This window comes from Echinops telfairi, unplaced genomic scaffold, assembly GCF_000313985.2.
Source record: "Echinops telfairi isolate 266 unplaced genomic scaffold, ASM31398v2 ScPeMD7_3;HRSCAF=10, whole genome shotgun sequence".
NCBI lineage: Eukaryota > Metazoa > Chordata > Mammalia > Afrosoricida > Tenrecidae > Echinops > Echinops telfairi.
In genome coordinates, this window is record NW_022103899.1 from 13,191,947 (window position 1) to 13,205,756 (window position 13,810).

The 13,810-nt window shown below is 37.1% G+C and overlaps 1 protein-coding gene across 2 annotated transcripts in view; it reads right to left on the reverse strand.

Annotated features, from left to right (window-relative positions):
• Positions 1–2,022: 2,022 nt before the first annotated feature.
• TFPI (tissue factor pathway inhibitor) overlaps positions 2,023–13,810 on the reverse strand; it is a 61,701-nt gene continuing 49,913 nt past the window's right edge. For both annotated transcript variants that reach the window (XM_004701724.2, XM_045296730.1), the window contains exons 7-8: positions 3,660–3,839; positions 2,023–3,364 (exon numbers count right to left, since the gene is read on the reverse strand). In XM_004701724.2, the coding sequence (XP_004701781.1) occupies positions 3,246–3,364; positions 3,660–3,839 (299 nt within the window). In that variant the 3' untranslated portion in view covers positions 2,023–3,245. The remainder of the gene's footprint in view (positions 3,365–3,659; positions 3,840–13,810) is intronic.

Consider the following 13,810-nt stretch of genomic DNA (forward strand, 5'->3'; position numbering starts at 1 on the left):
CCTCCTAGCTCTTTCCTCTATTTCCCTTGATTCTCCTCCTGTCCCACTATCATGCTCAGTCCCCACCAGGATTTCAGCACTTCCTCTTTGTTACCTTCCCCTTGATCCTGCCCTACCAAGTTATATCCTTTTCCACTGAATAATACTCCATTGTATGGCTATGCCACAATATACTCATTCACACATAGCAGGATATTTTATTTTCATTTTTTGGTAATTATGAGTAAAACTGCTATAGTCACCTTTGTGCAGGATTTTCTGTGGACATGTGAGTAATTCAAGTAGGAATAAAATGTTAGATCATAATGTATGCTGCGTTTAGTTTATTAAACATATTTAGACTGTCTTCTACAGTGATTGTACTATTATATATTTCCACCAGTTATTCCGTCAGGAATTCCTATGGTTCTACATAGTCACTGGCATTTGCTGTTGTGAACATTTTAGATTTTAGTTATTCTAAATGGTGTGTATTGTTATGTTTATTTATAATTGCCTGGTGACATATGTCAAGCATCGTTTCACATGCTCGCATTTCTTATATCTCCTTTGATGAAGTGTCTACTTAGATCTTTTGCTATCTTTGTGTTATTGTTTTCTTCTATGTCAGCTATGTGCTTCACAACTATTTCCTCGTAGCCTGTGGCTTCTCTCTTCATAGTCTTGCAAAGAGCAGAAGTTTTCATTTTAATGAAATCTAACATACCTTTTCTTTCAGGGAGTCTTTGATTGTCGCCATAAATTTTGAACCCAACAAAGTGTCTCATCTGTCTAAACTTTAGTACCAATTTTTCTTAGTCAGCCCACACATTTCAGATAGTGTTTATACCAACTAGTTGAAAATCCAGAATAAAGGCAAAATATGTTGGCTAGCAGAGTTAAGAAGAAACGATAGATCGGGTTTACATGACTTAATATGAGGATCTGACTCCATCCATACTTAGTCAAACTTCTCTGATCTTTTCAGGTTTGTGCAAAACAATACCCCTGGTTTGTTTCTATTTGGGTAGGAATTTCTCTTTATGTGAATAAGCGGATGAAGAATTTATAGTTATTGTTCTGGTGTTCTCTTTGATTTGTAGTGTTGTATTATAAAATTAAAATGCACTTATTTTTTTTCCACCCTCTCCCTTACATTTTCTCGTTTTGTTCGCTAAATATGGTAACTAGGAATCACAACAATCTAACCCACTGCCATGGAGCCAATGCAAACTCAGAGCACCCCTCTGGGACAGAGCAGGACTTCCCCTGGGAGCTTCAGAGACTGTACCGCTTGACCGGAGTAGACAACCCCATCTTTCTCCCCACCGCTATTTACAGTTCTCCTTTAAATGTATCCTGGATTTTTAGTTAGGCATCATCAGTCAGTCACTTGGAGTGTTTCCCAATTGGACATTGAGGAACTGACAAGGGTAAGGTTTCCGGCTCCACGCAGCTCGGAGAAGGAAAACGGAATAAGGCATGTCCGAAGTTGAACTGACTGACCAGAGCTAAGTAAGGCATTCTCGGTATAAACAACTACATGCGGCAATAGTCAGGGTTTTATTATGCAGGTTGGCATATGAGTATTTTATTATAATATAAAAAATAAATTCATTTGAGCAGTCTTTAGACTAGCATGTTAATTTGAAAAGAGAATAAAAATATACACATACGAAGGAAGATGTAACGCTATATAAAATTCACTTAAATGTATCTAATTATGCAAAAGATAGCAAGCTAATGTTACCAGGCTCCTTAATTAAAAATACAAAATGAGTAGTAGTCACGTGTCTAACACTGAAAACCATCCCCATGTCTGTCCTGAGCAGGATAAGGACCAAGGAATAATAGAAGAGAAAATAGGTATTCAACTCCCTAACATGCTTGTATAAGTTCTGGTAGCAACTTGTCAATGACTCTAGATTTTTTTTCTTCTCTTAAAGATGTTGTTTTCAATGAGTAAATGACAATGGACAATAATAGTTTACAATGATTCAATTTTTAAAAATAAAATCTCAGATTTCACAGAAAGACACAGGATAGGCTGTGGGCTGAATTTTTATTTGTGGACTGCATATTTAAAATCAAGGTTTAATATCTTCCTTAAATTGGCAGATGGATATTAATTTGTAATGGTTTAATTTTTAAGCCACAGTAGGAAAATTATTTGTAATCAGAACTTTTCAAATCGTCTCTTGAGACTGTTTGTAGCTGACAGCAGGACTTTGACTTCAGACTAGTGGTATGGAGACCCAATTTTTGAAAAAATAGGAAATCAGCAGGAAATAATCTGAGAGATTAAAGACATATTTAGTGAAGAGGGAATACATTTCTTAAACTAAATTGAAGCATTCATGAAAGAGAGCAGGGTAGATAAGCCCGGAAATGTATGTTGCAATTAAATTCAGGAGAGTTTGAGTAGCAATTCATGAGCATTTGACTTTTTTGGAGTGGTAGAGAGATACTGAATAATTCTGTAGATAGAAGACTGATATGAAGATGCATTAGAAGGTAAAAAAAAGCTTCACATTAAAATATAAAAGAAGGTTCTTTAAAAAAGATAAGCCCTTGATTTGAATGAACTTAATGATAAAGGAACAAAAACCAAACACTGCTATTGAGGTGATGCCAATTCAAAGTGACCCTGTAGGTCAGACGTGGTAGAGTGCTCTTCTGAGTTTCTGGGATTGTAACTGTTTATAGACAGCCTTTCCAGTAGATGGTCACTAATTCAAAAAAGGGTTCCGTTTTGTGTGGACACTCTTAGTGATAATTTGCAGTTAAATAGCAAGTAGCTAGAAAGGGGGAAGGAAAATAAGGTCCTAGAAAACAAACCATCGTTGTTGATTCTATTCTAATTTGTAGTGACTTTATGGAATATAGTAGAACTGCCTCATGGAGTTTTCAAGGTTGTAAATGTTTATATAAGTAGGCTGTCAGATCCCTCTCCCATGACATTAGGTTAGCCATGCAATTAGGTCAGCAGGGGAGTGCTTTAAGCACTGTTTTAATAAATTGTAGTCTATAATAAGCAATCTGATTAGATTAGGAAGGGGAAGTCTGATCTAAATATATAAAAGGCTTCAAAAATTATGGGAAAATGGAATTCAAATATAAAGGAATGTTTTCCATGACCTGTTGGAAACTCCTTCATATTGATAGAAGGTCCAGTTTACATAGAAAACAGGTTCCCCAATATATGTATTAAAAGAGTTGAGAAAGAAATGAAATCAGAGTCACGGGCTTCATTCAAAATAGCAGAGTTAATTGTCTAATAATGTATTTTTAACAAAAATCTGTTCATACACTATCTTCACTGACTGCTGCTTCCTTTTTCTTTTGGTTTTAATTAATTCTCCTTTGGAGTTTCCTTGGATGAAACCTACAAGAAGAAAAGAAACAAATCATGACAAGTTAAAATAGTTTAGTATAATATTTTTAAAAGAATGAATAGTATTAAATATTAAAAGAGTCAAATATTTCATTTCTAAAATGGATTATTTTTCTATGAGGGCATACAGGAGGAACAGCAATGAGTACACCCAGCAATAGTATCAGACGGTCATAGAAAAGGGTACCTTTTTGAGGTAAAGCAGATTTTCATATCTTAAATTCATTGACTGTTTCAATAAACACATGACTCTAAAACTAATTGATAAAAACAATATCTTTTTTACCTCTTTTACAAGACTTCAGACATGCTCTTTTGGTTGTAAAATTGTTTTCATTGCCTCCACATCCACTGTATTTAAATGGGCGGCATTTCCCAATACTTGAATTGTAGTAGAACCTGGTCTCATTGGCTCGACACAATCCTCTGTCTGCTGGGGTGAGACACCAGGATGGACTACGGAATCCTAAGAATATAAAGAGAACATGGTAAGTCAAATATGACGTGAATTACTACTTGCTTGCTACATATTGTTGACAGATCGGTTTTCTGGCAAGTCTATGTAAAACAGTAATCTGAAAGAATAAGGGTAATATTTAATAAAAAATCCATGTAATTCAATTCAAAGAAAATGATTGACCATTTTCCTGGAATCTGCATATAGAGTTATTTTTCTAAGGAAAAAAATAGATAAATATACTCAAAAGACAGCATGAGGATTACATTTACTATAAACAAGATAGTTGCATGAAAGAAAAATGACGGCCATGCAATTTAGCTTTTTAACATTTGAAACAATTTTCTTCTTAAACTCTTCATATTTATGTATCATTTGTTCATGAAGTGTTCAACTTTGAGAAGAAAATCCCGGTGGGCAAAGTCCTGATTCATAAATAATTAAGTTGAAGAAGAGTTTCTTCTTTTGACGAAGATAATTTCTGAATGATGTAACAATCACTATGCAACATGGAAGGATTCATGTGTAGTAATTTTTAACTTTAAGCTTCAGGGGAGAAGAACAGAAAATATTGTGTGACTTTTTCTTGTGAAATGAAGCATCGCTTCTAGATGAGTTAGATGGTTTTTAAAAGAGAGCAGCATTGCTAAAATCATTAACATACAAACAACTGGCTCACCAATGGAACCGACTACTTCCAAAGACAACAACAACAAAGAAATATCGAGGGTAATTAAGGAACATTCAGTCACAGAGGAAAAGCCCAGAAACTGCTGCAGTCTCAGGAAAGGTTTAGTTCTTTGGGAAATTCCTGTGGATGGCGAGAAGCTGGCCTCTTTGGGAGTACGACGATGTAATGGCTGGATGTGAAGGAGCTGATAATTCTACAGGTAAGCAGTCAAGTGGCAAGGAATCAATTATTAGAAGATTTTAGTAACTTTGACAAATGGGAGAAGGTGGCACCATAAATGCAGCTGAAGAGAACGCTAAATATTCAACATTGGAAGAAAGCAGAACTTTGAGGAATCCAGGAGCCAAAGAAGGTAAATTGCACAGAAAGCGAAAGGTGGTCTGATGACAAATGAACCCAGATGAATAGGCGGTAAGACAAAAGCAATGATTTTAGAGAAAACAACCCCACAATTCATATATATATATATATATAATCAGAACCTGCCTTCAAAAATTTTAAATGAACTTTAGAATGGTGTGATGGATAGGTATGAGCACTGGAAGACATTTGGGGAAGTATAAGTGACAAATACTAGGACAAGAGCATATGAGAAATGTATAGAAAGGTAATATTCTTGAATTCCTTGGTTACATGAACTGTAATTATGTAAACAATTGTAAGTTTATTTCAGACTTGATAGAGGTCTTTAAACACTTTGTGTCAAATTAAAGTATTAGGTTCTCTGCAATAACCATTGTTCAAAATCTTGTAGCCTAACTTATTTACCTCACTTTATGTGGGGATTGCGATGTCATTTTATATTGTGCGTCATTATACATTAAATTGTATAGGACTAAGAATGCTTTGGATGTATGCTTGAAAGAATGCTTTAAAATGTATAGGACAAAGAATGCTTTTGAGCTTCTAGAAAAAGTTAATGCCTCCTGTTATTAAAAATGGTTTATATGGGAAGAACAACTCTATCAAGTCAGAAAGCTTCTTGTAACCAAACCGTACTGCTATGCAAAAGGTTGCCAATGTGTGTTCTATGAAGTCTCAGCAGAGTTTGAGACAGTTATCAAGTGCTTCCAACTTTATCTCCATCAGCTCCAAAGGTGCATATTCAAATGTAAAAGGAAGCAAGCAAAGGTAGTCAGCCTGGTACAAGAAGCCAAAGAAATTGCTATTTTCTTGTCTTTCAACATGCATTCACAATTGCCTCATAGTTAGTGTATGGAAATGCATAAGTATGATGAAATCATAGGACCTATGCATCAAGTTTACTCTTTATATACACAACGTATTTTCCTATAGCTAAGAGCAGAAAGGAGCATGTATAAACAGCACATTTCTTTACACATGTTAGTTACTATATTTTAAAAGCAATGCCCTCCCTCACACCCTTTGTTTTAGGGCAGTGCAATTGCTGATGACAGGAAATGAATTCTTCTTTCTTTTCTCTAAAACACAACCTACAGTAAGTGTGCTTTTAACAAAACTCATGGTATTTCAACTGAAAGCAAACTAACCTGATTCATTCTCGAGCTACAGTCTATAGGATAGACATCTATTTGAAGGAGCCTGTGTTATTAGAAACCAGCATATCACACCAGGCAAAAGTTAGAAACAAAATGGGCCTTTCCCGTGGCCCATAACTTTTAGGAGCTATAACAGAGTTGGTAGGAGGGACGTACCCTAGCTTGTCTTCATTCTGCTCTGGAATCTTCTATCGGTGTCTACTACTGATTAAATTCGTTAACTAGACTCACTCACAAGGCATAATACAGGGTGTGGGGAGAGTGAAGGGTGGATTTGAGGGAAAAGAGACGGGTACCAGCAAAGGCATAATCAGAACAAATCTCACTGTGAGATTACTTGATTTCTGACGCAAAGGGATCCGACATGCTGCCTCTGGCAGCCTGGTAACTGGTATGCAGATTTTAACTATTACAGATACTTCCTCTACTCAGAGTCTTATGCTAATCTTTCATCTAATTCACTGTTTTCCCTGAGTTCAGGGACCACCGGTAAAGCTTAGACCCAGATCGCTTGTGAGCCTACTAACACTAGAAATAAAAAAATCATTTTTGATAGGGGTATAAAATTGGGAAGATGTTGCATCATGCATTTAACTTTGGAAATTAAAAAAAATGAAATAAATTATCACCAGGTGGTGGGTTATATCTATGTGAACCAATTCACGTAAAGCTATCTTAACTCTGAGTACCAAGACTATCATTGGGTTAATAGCACAGATTACAGTACAATAAAGTAATGACAATTTCTCATGGATCTTTTTGAATCCTTAATTGTCATTTAGTTAAATCTTTATAAAAGAATAGATAGAAAATATTTGGTTCCCTATGAGGAGATCCGTTTGATTATGTTTTAATAAAAAGTTATTATAGATAAACATAGACACTCACCTATTCAAAATCCAGACTTTGATATCTACAATGAAAGAAAATATACAGGCTAGTTGTACAATGTCATTATGTTTGTCTAGATGACAATTATTCACAGAAAAACTTTAGAATAAAAAGACACTGACCTTTTGTTCATTTTCCAAAGTGAATTTAATAATCAAATGGATTCTGTCTTGATTGTGTCATTAATGCAAGTTGGATAGCTTCCAGGTAGAGGGCTTTGGATAAGTCTTTAAGTCCAGGAACCACACTTTTCATTTTTCTGCGTGTGTCAGCAATGTCCAAAATGCAGTGTTATTGCTGAACAGGAAGGTGGTGTTCCACAGCCACGTCTCCATGTTGTTAGATGTCACTGAGTCAGTTCTGGCCGAACGTGACTGTATGCACAACCGAACGAAACGCCGCCTTGTCCCACACCATTCTCTCAATCGTTCCTATGCTGGAATCCATGGTGGCAGCCACTGTGTCAATCTGTCTGGTTGAGGGCCTTCCTCTTCTCATTGCCCCTCCCCTTTACTCAGCAGGATGATCTTCTCCGGGGACTGTTCTCTCCCGACAACACACCCAAAGTATGGGAGCTGAAGTCTCTCTATCCATGGCCCTGAAGAGCACTCGGCTGTTCTTCTTCCCATACAGATGTGTTTGTCCTTTGGGCAGCCCAAGGTCCCTTCACTATTCTTCACCAGCACCACCATTCAAATACAGTGTATCCTCTGGTTTTTCTTATTCGATGTCCTACTTTCCCATGTATCTAAGAAGATTTAAAATACCATACCTTGGTACTTTAGCTTGGGTCAGGTGCACCTTCGGCCTCAAAGTAACTGCCCCGCGTTTCAACATTCTAAGAGGTCTTATGCAGCAGATTTATGCAATGCAATGCCTCATTTTTTCTCTTGACTGTGGCTTCCATGAGCATTGATGGTAGATCCAATCAAGAAAAAAATAAATCGTCAACAATTTCAACCTTTTATCCATTTATCATGGTGTTACCTATTAGTCCCTTGTGAGGATTTTGGTCTTCTTGACAGTGAGTTGTAATACATACTGCAGCCTACAAACCTTGATCTTTCTTCATCAGCAAGTGCTTCAAGTCCTACTCACTTTCAGCCAGGAAAGCTGTGTCATCCACATATCAGTTTGTTAAAAAAACCTTCCTGCGATCCTCCAATACCACATTCTTTTTCATATAATTCAGCTTCTCTGATTATCTGATCCACGTACAGATTGAATAAGTATGGTGAGAGAATACAACCATGATTCATACCTTTTCTGATTTTGAACCATGCCGTATGTATGCCTTTGTTCTGTTTGCACAACTGCCTCTTGACCCGTGTGCAAGTTCTACATGAGCAAAGTTAGAGGTCTCGAATTCCCATTCTTCTTAAGCCTATCCATAGTTTCTTCTGATCCACACAGTCAAATGCCTTGGCACAGGCGATAAAACCCAAGCAAACATCTTTCCGGTATTCTCTGGTTTCAGCCAAGATCCATCTGATTAGTATCCATCAGCAAAGATATCCGTTCTCCCATGTCCTCTTTTAAATCTGGTGTGAACCTCTGGCAGCTACTTGTCAATGCACTGCTGCAATAGTTCTTGGATGATCTTCAGAAAAATTGTACTTGCGTGTGATAATAATGATATTGTTCTATAATTTGAGCATGCTTTTGGTCACCTTTCTTTGGAATAGATACAAACATGGATCTTTTCCAGTTAGTTGGCCATGTAGCTATCTTTCCTGGCACAGACAAATAAGTGATTGCAGGGCTTCGTCAGATTATTGAGACATTTCCCTTGGTAGGCCATCACCTCCTTATTTTTGGAGCCTTATTTTTGGCTAGTGCTTTCAGTGCAGCTTCAACTTCTTCCTTCAGCACCATTGAGTCTTGCTCATATGTTCCCTCCTGAAATATCAGCTAGTTCTTTTGGTAGAGTGATTCTGTGTATTCTTTCCAATTACAGGTGGCTTCTACATGCAGCTCATATAAATTAATTTTTTAAATTTATACAGTAAACTTTGAATCTTATATATTCACTTACAATTTTTACTGATAATTTATCTTTTGGATCATTCTCATACTACAGCCCCATTTTGACTTTCCTTGCACTAACCAAAGTAGGCTTTCTGACTCACCTCATTATTTGTTAAGTCAATTATTTTTTTCTTGCCTTGTTAGGTTTTTTTCCTTAGGAAATCAATTCAAAGTATTTTCCCCATAATTCCACAGGAATGAGAAATATACAATTCAAAGTTTTCTGAATACAAAATATTATCATCAACATTTGAAATACATATATAGAATATGTATTTTTTTACGTACAGTAAGATAAGACCATCTCACCATCACTGAGTTCATTCTGACTCAGAGTGACCCTCTAGGACAGAATAGAACTACTCTCGTGGGTTTCAAGACTGTAACTCTTTATGACAGGATAAAACCTCATCTTTCTACCATGGGCGACTGGTGGTCTCAACCTGCTAGCCTGTGGTTAGCAGCCCAACTTAAAATCCACTACACCACCAAGGTTTCCATATAAGAGCATGTATAAAATAAAATTTTTTCATAAGTAAAAAAATTGGTAAGAAAAAAACTCCCTCCAATCCTGAAACCACATTCTTCATAATATAATTCAGCTTCTCTGATTATATGCTCAGCATACAGACTGAATAAGTATCGTGAGAGAATATGATTATCAGTGGTTTTGTGTATTACTTTTCCAAAATCACTCAAATATGCAAGCAAGCATATATTAGTATATTACTCATATCATATTACCATATTTGATAATATTATTTATTATTTTATTTCCACATTTATTTATATGTGTGTAAGTTATGCTTTATAATGTAGACACAGTATTTTATTGAATAAAATGATGGTATAATTATTCTGGATTTCTTATCTGTAGATATTTAGATTATTTCAATACCAGATAGTGACTCATTAACATCATTGTATATAAAAATCTACTGCATATTTCTAAATTGTGAAGCAAGTGAAAGTGACTGATAAAGAATTTGTTTCTAACAGCCCCAGGAGAGCATCAGCTCAATAGTGGAAAGAAGGTAAACATAAACCACACACACAACACAAGCGGATAAGATAGGTAGATAGGAAAATATCCAACACAAAAGGTACAAGATGACATCACAGTGTCCACAGATGGATATAATAACACTGAACATCAATGGCCTGCTCTCAGGCATTAAAAGGCAGAGGCTAACAGACGGGCTCAGAAAACATAACCCATCGATCTGCTGCCTCCAGGAGACTCATCTCAAATTTGCAGACAAAAACAGGTTGAGAATTAAAGGCTGGAGAAAAATATACCAAGCAAATGGTAATGCAAAAAAATTCAGGGGTAGTGATCTATCTTAATATCTGATCAAATTGACCTTAAGATACAGGCCATAACAAGAGACAAGGAGGGCATAGTATAATGCTCAAGGGAACAATAGACCAAGAACCAGTGAGCATAATAAACATATATGCACCTAACGAGAGACCTGCAAAAGTCGTAAATCAAACACTCCAAAAGATGAAAAAAGAGATCACAGGCTCAACAATTATACTTGGTGACTTTAATACACCACTCTCTGAAAAAGACAGATCGTTGGGAAAGAAACTCAACAAGGAGGCTAGACTATCCCAGATGGATGTCAAGAACCTCAACAGACCCATAGCAATGGAAGAAATAGACAAGGTAATCAAGGGATTACCAACCAAAAAAATCCCCTGGGCCAGATGGCTTCACAGGATTTTCTACCAAGCATTCAGGGAAGAACTGACACCAATCCTATACAAACTCTTCCAGAATATCGAAAAAGACAGAAAACTCCCAAACTCTTTCTATGAAACTTGTATAACTCTGATATCTAAAGCGGGCAAAGATGCCACAAGAATCGAGAACTATAGACCAATATCCCTAATGAACATTGATGCAAAATAACAAAATACTGGCCAATAAAATACAAAAGCATATTAAAAAAATAATTCACCATGATCAAGGGGGATTTATACCAGAGATGCAGGGATGGTTTAACATACAAAAGACCATTAGTATTATTCGCCACATTGGCAGGAAAAATGATAAGAACCACATGATAATATTGATCGATGCGGAAAAAGCACTCAACAATATCCAACATGCATTCCTGTTTAAGACACTCAAGAAGATAAGAATAGAAGGAAAATTCCTCAATATTATACAAGCCATATATGAAAAACCAATAGCTAATGTGGTAGTTAATGGAGAAAAGACTAAAACAATCCCACTGAAAAAGGGGACCAGACAAGGATGCCCCTTATCCCCACTCCTATTTAACATCGTATTGGAGGTCCTAGCTAACAACATAAGACAAAGGAAAGATATTAAAGGTATTCTGCTGGGGAAGGAAGAGGCGAAATTATCATTAATCTCAGATGATATGATTCTATATATCAAAGATCCCTTAAACTCCACAAACAGAGTGTTGGAAGCAATAGAGTGGCAGGATACAAAAAGAACAAACAGAAGTCTATTGGACTGCTTTACACATCAGACAAGGTCATAGAAGAGATGATTAAAAAGGTAGTACCCTTTACAATAGCCAAGCACAAATTGAAATACCTAGGCATATACCTGCCTAAAAAAATGAAAGATTTGTCTCAGGAAAATTATAAAACACTAGTACAAGAAATCAAGAGTGACCTCAACACATGGAAGAATATCGCATGCTCGTGGATTGGCAGACACAGAGTAAAGATGTCAGTTCTGCCCAAGGCACTATATAAGTTCAATGATATCCCGATATGAATACCACCATCCTTCTTCAAAGAATTGAAAAAACAGATTACCAACTTCATATGGAGGGGGAAGAAGCCCAGAATCAGCAGAGAACTCCTCAAGAAGAAGGACAAAGTGGGAGGGCTTGCTCTACCTGACTTTAGCATGTACTTTATGGCCACAGTAGTCAAAACAGTGTGGTACTGGCATAATGATAGATATTCAGACCAATGAAAAAGAGCTGAAGACCTAGAAATAAAAACATCAGCATATAGGCAACTGATCTTTGATAAGGGCCTCCCAAAATATTAAATGGGAAGCAGATGCCATCTTCAATAAATGGTGCTGGAAAAAGGGATATCTACCTGCAGAAATATGAAGCAAGACCCTTACCTCACTCCATGAACCAGAATAAACTCAAGGTGGATCACAGACCTTGAGATAAAACCCCTAACAATTAGGGCCATTAATGAGGGAATCGGGACAAGCCTGAGAACCTTGGCACAGGGAATACACAGGCTATCAGAAATAGGGAAGGATACAAATACAGAGTAGTCACAAATAGACAAGTGGGATATACTGAAGATAAGACAGACACCTGTGTACATCGAAAGAATTCACCAAGAGAGTAAGAGAGTCCACCGACTGGGAAAACATCTTTAGCAATGATACATCAGACAAAGGCCTTATTACTAAAATCTACAATACTTTGCAAGCTTACAATAAGAGAAAAACTAATTGCCCACTGAGGAGGTGGGCAAAGGAACTGAACAGAAGTTTCACAGAGTCTGAAATCCGAATGGCCAATAAACATATGAGAAAATGTTCCTGATCATTAGCCATAAGAGAAATGCAAATCAAAACAACTATGAGATACCACCTAACACCCTCAAAAATAGCCCAATTCAAAAATTCAGAAATCAACAAGTGTTGGAGCGGCTGTGGTGAGATAGGAACTCTCATCCACTGCTAGTGGACCTGTAAGTATGTACAGCCACTATGGAAATAGATTTGGCGATCTATTGGAAATTGGCAAACAGATGGAAATTGAGTTACCATATGACCCAGCAATCCCCCTCCTGGGCATATACCCAGAAGAGGCAAGAAACAAAGCACGGCCAGACATCTGTGCTCCAGTGTTCATTGCGGCACAATTCACAATCACAAGTAGTTGTAAACAACCAAGATTTCCATCAATAGACGAATGGATTAAAAACTGTGGTACATACATACAATGGAGTACTATGCATCGCTAAAAAGCAGTGATGAACGCATGAAGCATACTGCTGTATGGGAAGAACTAGAGGAAATTATGCTAAATGAAGTAAGCCAAGCACAAAAGGACAAATATAACATGAGTCCACTGAGGGACTGGCCCAGATTGACCCCGTGACACCGAGGCAAACCACTAAAAGCGTGTGGAAGAGCAACTGTGGGAGCAGAGCAGGGAGCCCCTGAGGGAGTACAAAGGACAGACTCTGGGGCCAGAGCATGGTACCCCATCAGACCTGACTGAAGGACACTCCTAGAGATCAAAAATCAGACCTTGATCTATTTACAGATTTTTCTTTCTTTTTAAAACTTTTTTCTTTTAATTAATTTATTCTTCTATGGGTAATTGGTTTTCTTTTTTGTTGTCATTGCTGTGTTCTCACTCATCGCCTATCTTGCTATGGCTTGATTTTTGGGTGCATATTATTATCTCTACAGATCTATCTAGATAAGATAGACTGGATGAATTGTCTGGAGGAGAAAACAATGGGACCAATGGTTCCGGGAGACACGGGAGAGGGGGAGACAGGGGTACGGAGGTGGTGCTGACCAACCCAGGGACAGGGGAGCCACAGTGATACAAATCAGTGGCAAGGAGTGGGTGAGAGGCCTGGTAGGGATTCAGCAAGGTCAATGTAACCGAGAAAAATTACTGAAACCCAAATGAAGGCTGAGCATGATAGTGGGACAAGAGGAAAGTAAAAGTAAATAGAGGAAAGAACTTGATGAGTAAGTCTAAATACTGGAATGTACATATGTAAATATGTAAATATGTTTATATGAGTGTGGGGAAACAGATCTACGTGCATATATTTATAAATTTAGTATTAAGGCAGCAGATGGA